A 17094-nucleotide genomic window follows, 5' to 3' on the forward strand; every position below is an offset into this window, starting at 1 on the left:
GGAAAAACAGTCATGGAAATGAGCTGAGCTGAAATTGCTCTAGTGCTGTAGGTTATGGTGTGTCAGAGTAATAATCCTGTTAGATATGTCAGCCGAGAATCCATGAATACAAAGAAGGCACTTGCTTTGACTTTATGTGTGGTAGAAGTACAAGAACATCCCCTGTTCAAATTTTCAATATATAAGACCTTGTCATTTTGGTCTAATTTCTCTCATTAAGTACAGTTGCAGGCCTTTTATTCCCACCACTCTGCACTTGGAATATTGTGTGTCTTATTACACGAATTTCCATCGCTCGGCTTGTCATTGAAGTGGCAGGGGCGTGACTGAGAAAGGACCTGAAACACATATATATACGGCCTCACAAAGTTTAGTTTTGATTTAAGCAGTGCCATGGTATTTTTCCTTTCAGTTTTAAAGGGATCCTTTAACACGGTTTCTGAAGTGACTGTTTGAGCTATAGACTAATTTTAATGAGATGAGGACACGACCAAGGATCCTTGATGTATTAAAAGGATGGGTATGAATCAACAGCATTTTGGCAAAGCAATGACGCAGTTCCGCTGCTTATTGGTCATTTTGCTCTGGTTTCTTGTTAAGCAAGAACTACACATTCTTTCTCATCCTATTTTCCATTTGGACAGAGCGTACGGAGTAGAAAGGTTATTGTACGGACTTTAAATACCTCCAGTGGCCTCATTCCATCACATTTTCACAACTCCACAGAAACACTCCAAGAAAAGAATGGATGCATAATTAACTGCAGCAGCGGCGGTTCTGATAAAAATGAGGAATTAATTTTTTTTTTCCCTTCTCTCCTCTATCTCACCCTGTAAATAAATGCTTTGCTTACTAGCCGTAAAAAAAAAGGTTAGCGTGCACCACTAGAATTGATTCAGTCGGGTTTTAATAGAAATATAAGTCATATCATTCAGTAAGTTTACATCACTGCTAACGTCTATCTGTTTTTTAGTTTATGTTTATTGGAATAATTGAAATCTACAAGAGTTTTTTGGGTTTTTTTGGGCCACTTGACGATATAATTTTTTTCATCTGGTGAACAGCTGTTTTGCCATTATCCTTTATTTGGTGTTTTGGAGCCATCAGCCAAATGGGAGTGCGATAGTCACTCTCTCTCTGCTCTGTTAGTCCCTACCACCTCCTGAGGAGGTAGGGACATTTGGGACATTTGGGACATTTGGGTGAAGCAATTTGCAGCTAAATGCTCCACAATGCTCACCAGCTCCTCCAAACCTGTGCCTGTCTCCTGTTTAATGCTGAAAAGGTAGTAGTGTACATTGGCTTTTTCATTAAACGACTCCCTGCTGGGGCCAGAAATGACATGAGCTGAAAATTGCTGCTGGCTCTGTACAACTTTAGATTCAGGTGATAGTTGTCGGCATGTTTTCACATTTGGTATGTTATTGAAAACGTGCATTGTAGTCTCCTCAACATTTCGGCGTACAGTGTCTCAGTTAAACTGATACCACTCTAGTGGTGTTGGGTGGAGATGAAGCTAATCTCTGCTCTCATGCCAAAATGTGGTCTAATTCTGTCCACAAACAATAAAAAATCTTTCTCCCAGCTTCTCTAAAGACAGAAATCTGTTATCAGTACACAAACTGAAAAAGAATAAAAACGACAACTTGTAGTTTTACAACAGATTAGACTTTCCCTCAAGACAGTGAATAAGTTTATTTCCCAAAAAACGATATTGATCTTCTAAACGCTGTGTTGATTACTTTTTAAATAATCTTCGATGTCAAGGCCTCCAATCATGGCGCGGGCTACAGTATATACATTTGTCAAAAAGTCTTTCATCTTAGAAAAAAAAAAAAAGAAAAATCTGACAAAAAAGACCTGGTGTGTGAACAGAATGATGAACACAGAGGAGCCTCAGAGGGATCGCACCTAATAAAAAACAAAGAACAGACTCATAAAACTCTCACAGCTCTGCCTGTCCTTACACAAGAGGAGAGACAGAGAGGGATAGAGAGACTACATATTGACAGTATGCTCTGATGGTGCCTTCATGCTGCTGCTCTGTAGGAGAATTATTTATCTCTTGCTCTATTCCTGGGAGGCTGCTGTTGACAGCGTCTCATCTCACTGTCTGAGTACCCCTGGCTTCTATTAGGGCCAAGAACTGCAATGCACTGTCTTTCTGGTGGGGGAGGCTCACCGGTTGCACTCTGGTTTTCTAAAAGCTGCGAAAGCAGAGGTAATACCGAGCCAAAGAAAGAAAACATTTATTGTTTATGAATGTGGTGTCACACAGGTCCTGTCAGAAAAGAACAGGGAGGTGAGGTCTTTGTTTGAGGTCTCTGAAGTGTTCCTGCCTCCCCTCTTCGCTTTCAACAGGCAGCTGGACTTTGGACTAGTTCCCATCAAGAACAATCAGCACATTCGTGTAAAAGCAATACATTTGCGGTTGCAAAAAAGACAGTCTAACATTCCACATGACGACTAGTTTTGTTTGTTTTTTGTTTTTTTTCTTTTTTACATTGGTGATGTCCACTTTAGTTCATATTGTTATAAAAATTTACAGAATAACATTTTTGTGTCTCAGTGCAAAAGATATATTTCAAAAGAATTTCAGAAAAGCCGTGCCCTTGATAAATGCCCCCGCCCCTCCCCCGTACATGTCTCCCCCCTGACCTGTGGCGCCCCTACAGTAAAATAACTGGCCAGTTATTTTACCGACCACCAATAAATAACCAACAGAAGCAGTTTTACAGTCACCGTCAGATAGCAGCAGTGTTTCAGCTTTGACTTTAAATACATATTCACAAACAACAGTGTGCCACTGTACACCCACGATTCATCAGAACAACTTTAACTATAGATAATAATAATTACAGTTGTATTGATAGTAATTACCATGAACAATAACAACAGAAAAGAAGAACTCCAATGTGTCACATCTGCATTTCAGTATTTACATTGCTTTTTCAAGTTCTGTGGCTTAATTTCCCGTGTGTGAATTTCCCAAGTAAAAGAAGGCAATGAAGTGTCTCTAAGGTAAAAGGCTGGGAGTTTATCAGCTCGTACAGATGCTGTTGATGGAGATGATGGCGGGGTCCACCAGGCCCAGCTCTTCGTGCTCATTCACGCACAGCTGATAGCCACAGCCCCGCCTGCGCTTCAGCGGGGTGACCTTGGCGTCAGGCTTGGCGCGAGGCGGCAGGAGGAAGCCGACGCTCCCCGCGATCAGCATGTGCCAGATGCTGTGGATGTAGAAGTAGTTCTCCTCCGTCTCAACGAAGGCGTACAGCGCCACGGCAGATGTGGCAATCATGGTGCCAGGGAAGAGGAAAAACACCCAGCGCTTCCAGGTGGGCGGGTAGCAACGCCGCCGACGGATGGTGCGCACCGTCTGACAGGCCAACAGACACATAACACAACGTTTTTCAGCCGCAACACCAGCAAGTTTAAAGAAGCAAGCTGCCTTTGCAAATGTACTTCACTGTTTTGTTTTGTTTGTTTGTTTTTTTAATGCATTCCTTAAGCTAATGTCTACATTTTGTTTTTAACAGATGTGATGGAAAAAGCCTGTGTAGTCAGGTAAAATAACATGTTAAATGGGAAGACTGATATCTGCCAACCAGCATTTCTTGTGCTAAGAATTGTGGTTAGATAAAATAAAAATAAAAATAGATGAGTGGTGCTGGATGGAGTTTATGTGAAACTGTTCAACTTGACTTCAACTTCTAAAAGCTCATGAAGGAACTTAACTTGAAACAGTTGAAAACTATGGCAAAATATGGATTGTTAATTACATTTTTTTTTATTAAATTTATTCCATTATTGGATGAATTACGTTTTTACAGCCAAACAGAAGCAGAATTATATTTCCATTCATTTGAGCTGTTCACTGGTGAGTAAACTTGAAATTAGGCTTCTGCACGTTCAAAGGACTTTTAGAGGTGTTGTCGTATACATGTGTTTCTTTAACACTTTAGCTTACTTTGGCAAACTAGAATGCCAGAGGAAGTCAAGAAATCCCGCGGAAACAAACAATTATATCTGTGCAATGCATGAAAAACTTCTCAACATTGGGATAAATCTAAATCAATCAACATAAATGAGTGAAATTATGATAAGATGGGCCTTGATGCAAAATGCTTTGAAGAGCATTTCACGTCTGGAAAATCACTTGTAACAGGAATATGCTGAGGTGGATGACTGCATTCCCGACCAAGTTTCAGTTACAATTACAGCTTTTAGATTTGCAGTACAATGTCAGGGTTTACTCTGAAATGAAAGCATTTTATAGGGAGCCTTGGTCTCTTAAGTCTTGAATTGAATTAACATTTTATGAATTATCCAGCAGCCCGCTTAACTTTGTGCCATCGAAGGTTATTAATTGAACATAAACTGTTGAATTTTTATCAAGAAATGTCGATTTGGCAGGTATAAACTTAAAGGTTTGTTCGCATCGGCTCCTCAATCAGCTATGAAGCATAATTCCCTCCTAAAAGCATCCTGGCTGTGTTGCAAATTGAAAACAAAATAATATGGCAATAGTCCTATTTTTACATTATTTAAAAAGAAAAAATGGTAAATGTCACATTTCTGTCTAGGAATTTATTAGGATACTAAGTGACCTATTAAGCATTTTAAATCTTATTCTATGAGGACAGAAAAAAAACTACTAGAAATAAAGGGAATATCACTGAGGAAGCAGCAGGCAGGCAGTTCACTTTGGCTGGAGGCACAGAGGCATCGGGCTTCTCCATAAATCTCAATTGGTTTCAGTGTCTGAAATTTGTATTCGTGCTGCAGCATAAACCTCATGCCAATGATCATTATCAGCTGGTAGATGTTTTAAATTGGTCCTCAGTGACTGGCCACTTGCCCCTTCAGCTATTTTGTTATTTATGCTCATCTTCTGTTTGGTTTTATGCATTTAATACAGAACAAGGAAATTCTTTCTGCATGTGACCATAGTTGTTTAAAGTGTGGCATTGACAGATGTGGACATGTTGTTTCTTTCAAAAACACAGTTTGGAGAGCGCTCCATAATTTTATTCCGCCTCTATTGTCGTCACTGCCTGAACTCTGATTGATTTTTTTCCCCCAAAAAATTACAACAGACTCCTTTATCAAGGGAAATTTCAAAGCGATGAATAATAAAAATATTTAGAATAGTAATTTAATCATTCAGCCAAGATTATGGCTCTGACTGAATTACTATCCTGTATGCATTTTATTTTAAAGACTAATAATTTATGTGAAAAAAAGTGAAGAAAAACGTGTAAGGTGTTTTTACTGTTCCCCTCCTTGTGCAGCTGTTCATTCTTAAGACAAACAGACCAGGGTGATCTTTCCCTGCGTAAATAGGATACCTCATTTATTTTAGAGAATTGACGATATTTGGCACTGACAAATTTGAGTTTCTCCCCTCCCTCCTCTTACTGCTCATGACACCCCTGCAAAGCAGCAGATGCTCTGTGCCCTCCGCTTGACTGATCTAATTCGGTTGTGTCAAGGAACATTCAGAATGCCAGGCTTTGCAGAAACATGACAAGTCGAAATGAAAAGGCCCTTGTAGAAAACTCAGAGGTGCAACACTGAGGAGAGAATGCTGAAATGTCGGCATACGCTATTGAACAGATGATAAATTATGAAGTGTAAAGTAATCACACAATGAGCACAGGTTTATCTTGAAAAACTGCAACATTAGCATGAGATCCAAGAGACTTTCATGGAAAAACTGCTATGAGCTAGTTTACTGATGCCTCTTGCAGTGCAGTATGGAGTTTATTGCCATGAGAAGCTGAGTGATCGTCTGCACAAATTTATACCAGTCCATGCATTGCACAGATCTGTCAAAAAAAAAAATGACAGCAAGCCATCCATAATTGACTTACAAATGCAACAAAGGCTAAAGAAAAACCTCTCGTACTGGAAACCAAAGGCTTTATGTAAATTCTTGAATGTGACAATAGCGCTGTGCCAGATTCTGCAGTGCTGTTGAAAATTAAAAAAAAAAAAAAGAATCTCGACTATGGTCAAAACATACTGTCTCCAATGTTTGCTGGAAAAGCTGGAGGGTTTACACAGCGGAGTTCTACAGTACTTCATCTACCATAGTTTCTGTAGGATCCTCCAGCTCAAAGAAAGATAAGTCTCCGTAAGGCTACAACTCCCACACTATGCTCAATGCAAAGCTTTCTCCAAGGAAGACACAAACCTTGTTTTCGAACTCATGTCAGAGGTTTGGTGTTAAAGGCTTTTTTTCCCCCAAGAACCTTGCCTGAAAGACTATTATTTTTTATCTTCTCAGTTCAGGGAGCACATTATGACTCGAAGAAGAGTGAGTGAAAGTACAAGATGACTTATAATGGAACTACAACCCATGACTAATACCCAGAGGCTGCAAAACTTTTAAAACCTCCGTCGATGCTCATGTAAAACAGCTTCATTGGTCAAAAACTGTTTTGAGCCATGCACATGCATTCGCTTAAATGGTGGATTAAGTCCTTTTACACATGCTAGCATTAGGAACAATAGAGGGACAGAGCTGACGTGTTTCATCAGCATATTTGAAAAAGCTCATGAAGAGGCACATTATGATTTAAGCAAAATGGAACAAAATCTGCTGTGCAGAACCGGAGAGAAAGTAATTTTATGACGCTGTGATTTTCCCTGTTATACTTTTCTTTGCTGTAGTAAGTACACAATTCTCATACACAGTTTCAAGTGTGAAAATGATCTGCACACTTTATAATGTAATCCCTAATACATCTCTTAATTAATCAGTTCTTAGCTGGACACTGTTCTACTGTGGGGCAAGTGTATGAATTGGCCCTTACCCAGGCCATGGCCATGATGCCCAGAGCAAACAGGCTGGGTCCCAGCAGGTTCCACAGACCATGACGATCCAGCTGCAGAGCCATGGACAGCGACATCGCCCCGAGCAGATACAACACCTAGGGAAAAAAAAAAAATAATCTAAATCACATGGATCAATAATGGTCCTCCACAAACACTTTAAGCATGGCTACTTCCACAGTAAATAAGAGGATGAGGAAATAAGTGGTGAGTTGTAATCTTTTCCCATATATGTTAAGAAAATGGCTAAAAAAGCTGCAGCTGCATGTCAAATCTACACGAGTGGTGTTAACCAAACCAAGAGCTTTGGCGTTCCTGTATATGTTCTGTACTTTCCTTTTTCCCTGTTTGGCAGCTGTGTCCTGTTTTTCAGCTTTGAGAGTTCGACTTCTTCGAACATGGCTGACTCCATTTCCAAATGATTTTACGAGAGGTCTAGTAGGAAACTGTGTTGCAGCAAATGAAAGGATGAATGTACCAAAAGCTGTGACTTACTGAAGGCACAAAGTGGTTGTACATTCATGCAGAATTTAAAAATCTGTACTTCACGCTAAAATCAAGTTTGAAAAGACTGAACAGTTACAGCTGTTTTGGAGATCAACACCAACCACTGATGGATTCTTGAGCCAGCCCAGGTGCATGAGCAAACACGGGCACACAAAAACACCACACAGCTAACTACAGTACTATAAAAAGACCCAAAATAAGCACAACAAGGAAGACAAAGAGGCACAAAATGACCTGAAAGAGTCATAAACTAACTACAAAGAGATGCAAAGTGATTGTACTCAAAAAGAGATGCAAAACAATCACATTAAAGCACAAAAGAAATATATCTCAGACTGAGGTTCTTCGGTAAAGGACGGGGTGCTGGGGGGCCTTTTACGTGTCTGTGCCGGGGGACCCATTGTCTCATAATCCATTCATGTCCAACAATGACTTGATCTTGCTAACAAGTATTGTCTGCGTATCCATAGTCTGTGTCAGTTTATTCCACTGTGCTACGAAGCTCCATTGTTTCTCAAAGACTATTAAAAAAATATCAGTGAAGCCGCACTTTTGCTCTGGGTGACATTATTTCCAACACACACACTGGTTTATTCTGACTCAGTGTCACTCTCTGGAAAACCAAGTGTCTTTGAATGCACAGCTGAAAATTGTCCTTGGCAAATTCTTTATTAACTCCTGTTTTAGTGATGCAAAACTACTGTTTCCAATTATTTTAGGAAATTGGCATAGTTGCTTTTTCTTTCTTTTTTCTGTTTTGAAATCAGACAATACAGCGAGAACAGTAACGTAAAAGACACTGACAGACGGTTTAACTATTTGCTGCCTGATCTCTTCATTGGGTTTTATTGACAATAAGAAAAACAGAAAATAATGCAAGGGTATCCTGTTAGCAACAGATATGAGAGTCTATTACAAAAATAGCATGAAATGTTGCGTTTCCTTGTCAACTGCTTACAAAAAGCTAAAAAGTTCTCATTACTTAAAGCCACTACCAGTTTAGTAGATTGGTGGATGGTGAACAAAAAAAAAACCACAAAAAAAAAAAACCCACCAAATCTATTCAGCTGAGCTGGCATCAAAATTTTTCAAAGTGCTCTCAAGGGTAATACACCATCTGAGCTTCTTTATAAGAGTGAGAGCAACAATAACAATGATAACAAAATGCTAACAATAGAGACTCGTACTATAAATACAACCAGTTTAAGTGTTTTTCCCCCCAAAGCTCACAATTTGACACAAAGCCATGGGATATGAAAGAGATAAAGGAGAGGGAGGAAAAATCAATAAACTGGGCTACACATGCTTTGGAAGAAGTTAATCCTGACCAGGATGCCTGCAGTCTGCATTCTTCTGTCTGGTAGCAAGTGTGTGGAGAAATTGGGGATTTTCGAGCAGGGAAGGGATGACCTGCCTGCAGAAGAACAGGACTAATTGGCACACACCAAGGAGGAGAGGACAGCGTGGTGCAGCTGGAGGACTCTGTGCAGCAACAGTCATCAGTCATACTGCACCGACGATTCATGAAGTAGCACCCAAGCATGCACGTGTACATGTATGAAGGTGTGAGTGTACGGAGGCGTACATGCAGAGGTTTGGCTGTGATGAATTATCATCTGTCACTGTGACGGACAAGTTTTGAAGAACTATGGTGGTGTCTAGTTTTACCTGCTGCATATAAATTCCTGCTGAACTCCACATAGTAATACACAATTTTACTGCATTTGTCCACGTGTGGATTATAACATGCTTAGCACCAGTGGCACAATAAGATAGAACAAATATGTTCAAAGTCACAGAAGATATCTAAGAGCTAGATATCCAAGCTCAAAGGTATTTGCTTTCAAAGCTATCAAACGCATCGCCTGGCCATCTCATTCAATATGAGACCTTGTGTGTTCCTGCATATATCACACGTTCTTTGACAGCTCTTTGCTCTGGTTTTGTAGATTTACACACTCTGCTGACCTGACTGCCTTTATTAATGCCCTAAACTATGCTTTCTTAGTTTAATCAGCCTTAAGTAGGCTACTTTAATTTTCCAAAGAAGCACAGATGATATTCAGATAATTGTTTGTATTGGAACTGATCTTATTGTCATCATAACGTTGTACTTTCCAAGTTAATTGCAAAAATCACCAAAAAGAAGTAAACATAAATGGTGAGATGATCAGACAAGTAGTCAAATTTATGTGACTGAAAACAAAAGTGAGAGATTAAATTACTGCTCAAAACGCCTGCTTTGGCATGTCATGCTCATGTTTCATATCCTGCTTTTCCAAAATGTCAACAACTACACTACTGAAAACAACGTTTGCAACTCCATTCGATTAAAGAAGAGACCCACATTGTATTGAACGTAACAATAACTTAAATCAATTGATATGGTTCCGATGCAGGCATTGCAACATATTATACTGGCGTAATACTGAAAGTGCAAAAAGGTCATAGACACACCACACTGTGAGGTGCTGCTGGGTCCTTCACCCTCTGCTGCTACTGCTGTGGTCATGGACGTAAACAAACACCGACACACACTGTGTGTCTGTGTCTTGTGCAAAAACACACACACACACGGTCCCACTTGCCAGTCTTGACATGTGCGATTTGATTAGTGACTGCGTACTGCAGTGCTCAGCAAAAATGAAAACTCTAGAGGACAGCAGATGTTAGTATACTCTCCCTCCCACCCACTACTCCACCTCCTCTTCCCCTCCTCTCTTTCTGTCTCGTTTATGTACATGGACACACACGCACACATACTGTCAAGACTGCTCCATCTTGGTGTGACGCCAGGGAATGACCCAGGGAGAGGGCGCACCTGTTAGTGTTTTGGGCTATCCACCGCAATATGTCAACAACCAGAGATTTTAGCACCACACATCCCCGATTCTAACACACTGATCTTTTAATTTGTTATCAAAATTTTGAAGCATATGCGATGCTCATTTATAGCTCTTTAACGCAGCCCTGCAGCTCCCCTTCTCAGTCCGCTAATCCCTCTCTGCCTCAGGGCTTATGTCAAGTTGTCGGCCACGAACACAGAGCTCTCAGCTTAAGTGCTGCCAAACCACAACACATGACAGTGGACATGCCTTATGGCCTGAAGACGTCTGGTTCCAATCACAGCCTTCATCCAACATTATGTCAAGAAAATCAAACAGGTCGAGGGGTGCTCCAGCGAGTGGCTGCTCGGCTGTGTGTGTGTGTGTGTGGAGACAAAGGTGTTGGCAGAGGCTTGTTAGATAACAGGGAGGGATGGAGGGATGGAGGAAAGGTGACGAATGAGGGGGTGTTGTTGAGGTCCAATCACTGTCAGCTAATAATAAAACATCCAAAGTTAGTGAAGATGCCTTGGTTAACTTTTTTTTTTTTTTTTTTACCTTTTTGTGAGTTGGCACCACAGGATTCATCCACAACAACACATGAATATGTGTTTTTCAGGCTGTACTCTTATTGTTGCTGCTGGTGCACGTTTTGTTTAACAGATGTTGCCCTCCGCTATTGATTTGGATCAACACTGTGTTGGCAATTAATGGGTAACAAAATCTAGCACAGCTACAGTCCTACACTGAGCATTAGTTCTTTGAAGCAGTTATTAAGCTGTGTCGGATGCTCCATCCATGTTGAGTCATGCAGACTCTGTCGGTGTACGAAGAGGTGTGTGAAGCAGAAATGATCCTCACTGAAAACATGATGGGGAGCTGTAATCGGAAGGTTGGCGGGACAGTCCGGGGCTAGCTGGTTAGCATGCTAGCTACAAAATTATGTGCTGCTGGTCGCGTCAGAGAGTAAATAAATGAAATGTCTTGCTGAGCTCACAATATTTCTTCTAGACTGCTGAGTAAGCAGTCGTTAGCTTTTTCTCGCTAATGCTAGCTATGCCGCAATAGCGAAAATAACTCCTTCAGTGGGTTGGAAGTGGAATCAAAATGGCCGACACTCACTGCTCAGAACAAATAAAGAGGGTAATAAAGAGCAGTAAAATTACATTTAGACACTCACCTGTTTGATGATGGACTTTAGCCTTGCCATAGCAATGACAGTAACCCACACTGACATGAGCGAGCCGAGGAAGTCACAGAACTGCAGAACATCGTACTCCATGATGCAGAACACCACGATGCCCGGCTGGTCACAGGCATGGTAGAACTGCCAGGAGGAAGAGCGGTGACTTAGTGTCCAGCTGACAGGTGTTGATGGTGCAATATCAAATAAAATCCCTTTTTTTCATGATGTGCCCCCCCCCCTTTACCCGGGGTGGGGAGGATACGTGTTGTTTAAGGTGAGGCAAGAAATGCAATAATTCATTAACCCAAACATAATGTCTTTGGTCAGTGGGAGGAAACCGGAGGAAACACTCTCAGACACGGGAACCGAACCCGCAACCTTCTTATTGTGGGGCAAAAGCACTACGACCACCACGCCACTGTGAATGGTCCAACTGAAGTAACACACCACCGTGTTTAAAGGCTTGTCAGACATCCAAACACTGCACAATGGTTCATAAGACTCAAGGGCGTAACTTTGAGTTGAACATTAACCTGCGAACCAGGTCTGAGGATACTGAGGCCCCCATGCTGCCCCTTTACACTGTTTGGTGTTCATGTTTTTGTTTTGTTTTGTTTTTTTAAGTCTGGAAGCTTTGATCCATTGTATCAATACGGGTACTATTACTATTTATGGATCCAGTTTTTTACAGTACAATACTTTTTTGAGGAATAAAAGAAAACTTAAAGATCAAATTAGGAACATAAATTTCATTTATTTCATTTTTCCAACTAAAAAGTTGAAATAGAATAATCAATTAAAGAGAACGAAACAGCAGTGTTTTTAAGTCATTGCCGTTGCTGCCCTGATTCTCTCACACACACACACACACACACACACACACACACACACACACACAGAGTTGTAACCATAAAATCCAAAACACCATATTAGACAACTTCTACAGGTGTTCTACCTGGAGGTGCTTTGGCTGCACACCCACAGTGACCCGTTATTACCGGACTGAACGAGAGATTAATTACCTTCAATCATCATTATAAATGAGGGTGCATAACGTTTATATCCAACATGCAACTGTTTACTAAATCTGACTGTGTGTTTAATGTTTCTATCCGACATGTAACTGTTTACTAAATCTGACTGTGTTTAATGTTTATATCTGACATGTAACTGTTTACTAAATCTGACTGTGTTTAATGTTTATATCCGACATGTAACTGTTTACTAAATCTGACTGTGTGTTTAATGTTTATATCCGACATGTAACTGTTTACTAAATCTGACTGTGTGTTTAATGTTTATATCCGACATGTAACTGTTTACTAAATCTGACTGTGTGTTTAATGTTTATATCCGACATGTAACTGTTTACTAAATCTGACTGTATTTAATGTTTATATCCGACATGTAACTGTTTACTAAATCTGACTGTGTTTAATATTTATATCCGACATGTAACTGTTTACTAAATCTGACTGTATTTAATGTTTCTATCCGACATGTAACTGTTTACTAAATCTGACTGTATTTAATGTTTCTATCCGACATGTAACTGTTTACTAAATCTGACTGTGTTTAATGTTTATATCCGACATGTAACTGTTTACTAAATTTGATTCCGTTTAATGTTTATAATCGACATCTAACTGTTTACTAAATCTGACTCTGTGCTCATTTTTCCTCAATTTTCACCCTCTGCTGTAACCATGGCAACAAAGTCGTCTGTTACCTGGGTAGCGAATCTTGCTAATTGGCTGGCTAGCATTTCAGCTAAGACACAGCAAAGCAGAAAGTGGGACAAACTTTGCTTTAGTTGACTGATTATTTGACTCATGGGTGGTGATAGCACAACTCCTGTTAGAAAGACACCTTTGCCCAGCCAACAACTTGAGATAGTTGGTTGCAAGGATGGACAGTAACGAAGTAGATTTACTTGAGTACTGTACTTAAGTATAGTTTTTGAGTATCTGTACTTTACTTGAGAATTACTTTGAGGGATAGTTTTACTTTCACTTCACTACATTTGAAGGACAAATATTGTACTTTTCACTCCACTACATTTCTATTGATGATGTTACTTCCTACTTTTGCGCTAGTCTAACATTACTCTTTCATTGTTTTTAATTGTAACAGTTTTTGTAACACGTACACCTGTGCATTTTCCAGGTGAGAATATGGCCACGATGTATAATCCTCATCCTACCTGGATTATTTCTCCATAACGATCGGCTCATTCTTCATTATACATTGTGGCCGTATTATTACCTGGAACACGCATTAACTTGTATCCACAGTTTGGATGTCTTCTGTGGACATCACTGACAACACGGTCTAACTCCTCAGCAGTCACAGTTGAATACAAGTCCGTCTTTCTGTTGTGTCTGAAGCGGTGGAGTACTTCTTCTGAATTTGTCAGAAAGTGCGGAAATAGTGCCAGAAAACAGCCTGGCATAGCAACAGTAACCAAGGGGGGCGGGGCTTAGCAAAAGCTCGGAGGCCAAACCATTTGCTGGTGTGTGTGTGTGTGTGTGTGTGTGGGGGGGGGGGGGGGGTTGACAATTAGGAAGAAAACAAAAAAGAAGTTTATGTAACTCAAATGTTACATAATCTTTTCCACAAATGGGCTTCTTTTGAGAACCCCCCCACCCACCATGGGTCCGGGACAGCCCGTTCATCCCCTCCTAGGGTTAGTGAGTTTGACAGATAAAATAAATTAATGAATCACGGCAACAGGGCCATGAAATAATTAATTGAATAATGAAATAATTATATATTACTACAGTTAATGACCTGGTATATTAAATTCTATCCCTTTTTCCTCCATAAACAAATCATCTGAGTGGGTGATTCGTTCTGTTTTTTCCTGGCTCACATGTTATAACGGCAAGAATTTTATCTTCATTAGGAAGATTTTGAGGTCAAAGAGAGAAAGACTCCTTTCATGGTTCAAAAATAATCGACAGGGAAATTTCATGTTTCATCTTTCATGTTTTACAACAACCCTCCCACAAACTTGCTGGGATAATAATGTATGTTTCTTTCTATCACAAAAACCTTAATTGTTTCTCTCGGGCTTGTAAAAAAAAAAAAAATTCTAATAATAATGATGAAGTCGTCACACGGCTTTTCCCTTGTTTGTGCCTGTCTTCTCTCCCAAAAATGTTTTACAGGTCAACTCAACACTCAGATAGTGTGCATGCACTGCTCTGACAGCGTGGCAGTCACTCACAGTGGAGAAGAACATGGTGAAGATGTAGACTGAGGCTTCCAGCAGATAGTGGCTTCGGATGGCGATGGCCACAGGTGGGACGAACATCAGGTTACTGAGGCAGAGCAGCAGGGTGGAGAGGAGCTGGAAACTGTAGGAGTAGGCCTCTGAGTTGTCTGTGCATCCCCAGCCATCCCAGCCTAACACATGGGCGCACACACACACAGTTAGTAGGATGACTGAAGAAAGATGTAAGAAGGGCAAGAGCTTTTGTATGTGCAGGTTGCTGGCATTGAAGAAATTTCAGTCTTCTTTTAACTTTCTATAAAATTTTGAAAATTCTCATCCTTTTCTTTTGGCTGAGAGATGAGAAGAAGCACTACTGTAGATGAATAACTTATTTTCAAAAGCTCTTTCCTTCTCTGCAAATGGAGAAAATTTCCCTCTAAAGCCAAGTACTTCATCAAACCTTTGTTGAAAACTCACAGTGCTCTATACAAAATTAGAAATAAACATGTGTGAAGTGGGTTATAATGCAACCCCCACCCCTCGGCCCCCACACACTCACACTCCAATTCTTTACAATTTGAATTGGATTCTTATCGAGTAGCAGATTGGACAAGACTGCAAAGCCTCAACAGAGGTTTTGCAGTGTGAGATGGGCCAAGGGCAAGGGCTGAATGCAAAGTGCCTGCCAGGAAGCAGTCACACATATGAAGTATGACAATGAATTTAACTCCAGGGAAGCCAGCTCTGATAAAAGAAGATCAAAGGAGGGATTTAAAAAAAAAAAAAAAAAAAAAAAAAGAGAGAGAGAGAGAGAGCCTCAGAGGACATGCTTTGTTTAGTTTCATAAGCTCATCTTTTATTAAAAAGCTGTTCATAATTAAGAGAGTGTTTTATTGTCTTATCAAAACAGCTTATATTAGAAGATTAATGTCACGCTGCTGTCTGTCCAATGAGTCATACAGCAGCACCTACAATTTAATTGCTGCATTGTCAGTTCAGCTCTGGAAAATGACCTGTGCCACCACATTGTGCTCCGTCCCATTTCCTTGTCACTCTGCATGATGTATTTTCCAACAAATTAGACATTCTTTGCAGCCTTGATAACCCATTTTCCTAATAAAAACTTTTATCTAATCTTGTGTGTAAAAAAAAAAAAAAAAAAAAAAAAAAAAGAGTAGCTTTTGACTGTTGAAGAGCACTTTCACTTATGAATTCATGGTCAGGCTTTTTTTGCTAATTATTAATGGCTGATGAATAATTGAAGGCGCTGTTGAGTATACATTATATTAATACTGTTATTTATCCACTTCTATTAGACAACTTGCTTTAGTTTGTTGGTAATTGGTTTTCCGCAGCTTTGTGAATGAGAATGCAATTTTAAAATGAAGTGGACATTAAACTCAGAATCAAATGATGACATAAATAGATTGCCTAATCTAATTTAGTTCACCTGCACTCAATGTGTGAGCTAACTGTGCAATGCCAAATATGATTACCTGCTTTGCATTCACATGCCGCATAAAGGTAGTTGTTGGTGCGCAGAAGCTTGCACTGTCCATATGTGCCACAGTCATTGATGCACGGAGTCAGGTATGCACGCATGTACACTTCGGCTGTGACGTTGGTGCATGCTTCAAATCTGGAAAAAAAAAAAAAAAAAAAAAAAAAAAAAGTCGCAGACAGGCAGAACAACAAAAACAGAAAAAGTTTTTTTGAAAAATTATGAATTCAGGTGGAGGCAAAAATTTGTTAAACTTTAAATGGATCTCAACTGACATATTTGCCACTCAAGCTTGACTTTTTTTTTTTTATTAAATCGGTGGGTAGAGCTGTTTTTAGCCACACTAGAGGCATTACTCTCAAAGTCATAACATTAGGCTGTTGTTTGGTGAAAGACTAATGTCTGTGCTCATTACTGGTGCTTGATGAAAAATATGAATTAGTCCACAAATTTGCTTTCTGGCTGAATACCTGCTTTGTTTTTAGTTTAGTTGAGTTACTAATTAAAAGATGCCGCTATGTTCCACTAATGCATTAAACTAATATAGTGAGAATAGTTAGTATCATGCCAATCAAATATCAGCGTGTTTGCAGCTATGTAGCATGGCTGCAAGATTGGATCAGAGTATTCCAGAACTCATATCGTGGTTTTAGCTATCAGATATCAGTTGGCTCTACTCTGTTAGATTTGCACAACCTTTAAATTCATAAAGCCATTACAAACCAAATCTCCAACAATTATGTCTGTGATTTAGGTCAAAAAGAAATCAATAGTCATTCTGTGATTGGGTGACCTGCATTAGGTCCTGCATTTGAAATTACTCTACGACTGTGTCAATAGCTCAAGCTATATTTCAACCAAATGGTTTTGCTTTTCTTTGGAACTGACATCCTGAATAGATGATGCCATACAGGTAATTGTAGCCCGCAAACCAATAATTTCTTACACGACACTGGATAAAAGAACAGCTTGTATGTTTACGCTTATACTCTAGCTTTTCTAATTGCAGGCTTCTACGATC

At 39.8% G+C, this 17094-nt stretch overlaps 1 protein-coding gene across 1 annotated transcript in view; it reads right to left on the reverse strand.

Moving 5' to 3' along the window:
• Positions 1 to 3040: 3040 nt before the first annotated feature.
• Positions 3041 to 17094, reverse strand: part of tmem8b (transmembrane protein 8B) — a 31990-nt gene continuing 17936 nt past the window's right edge. The window contains exons 8-12 of the mRNA XM_029511284.1: positions 16069 to 16211; positions 14585 to 14763; positions 11350 to 11496; positions 6819 to 6935; positions 3041 to 3376 (exon numbers count right to left, since the gene is read on the reverse strand). Of these exons, the coding sequence (XP_029367144.1) occupies positions 3041 to 3376; positions 6819 to 6935; positions 11350 to 11496; positions 14585 to 14763; positions 16069 to 16211 (922 nt within the window). The remainder of the gene's footprint in view (positions 3377 to 6818; positions 6936 to 11349; positions 11497 to 14584; positions 14764 to 16068; positions 16212 to 17094) is intronic.

The sequence above is a fragment of the Echeneis naucrates genome, chromosome 9 (assembly GCF_900963305.1).
Source record: "Echeneis naucrates chromosome 9, fEcheNa1.1, whole genome shotgun sequence".
Taxonomy (NCBI): domain Eukaryota; kingdom Metazoa; phylum Chordata; class Actinopteri; order Carangiformes; family Echeneidae; genus Echeneis; species Echeneis naucrates.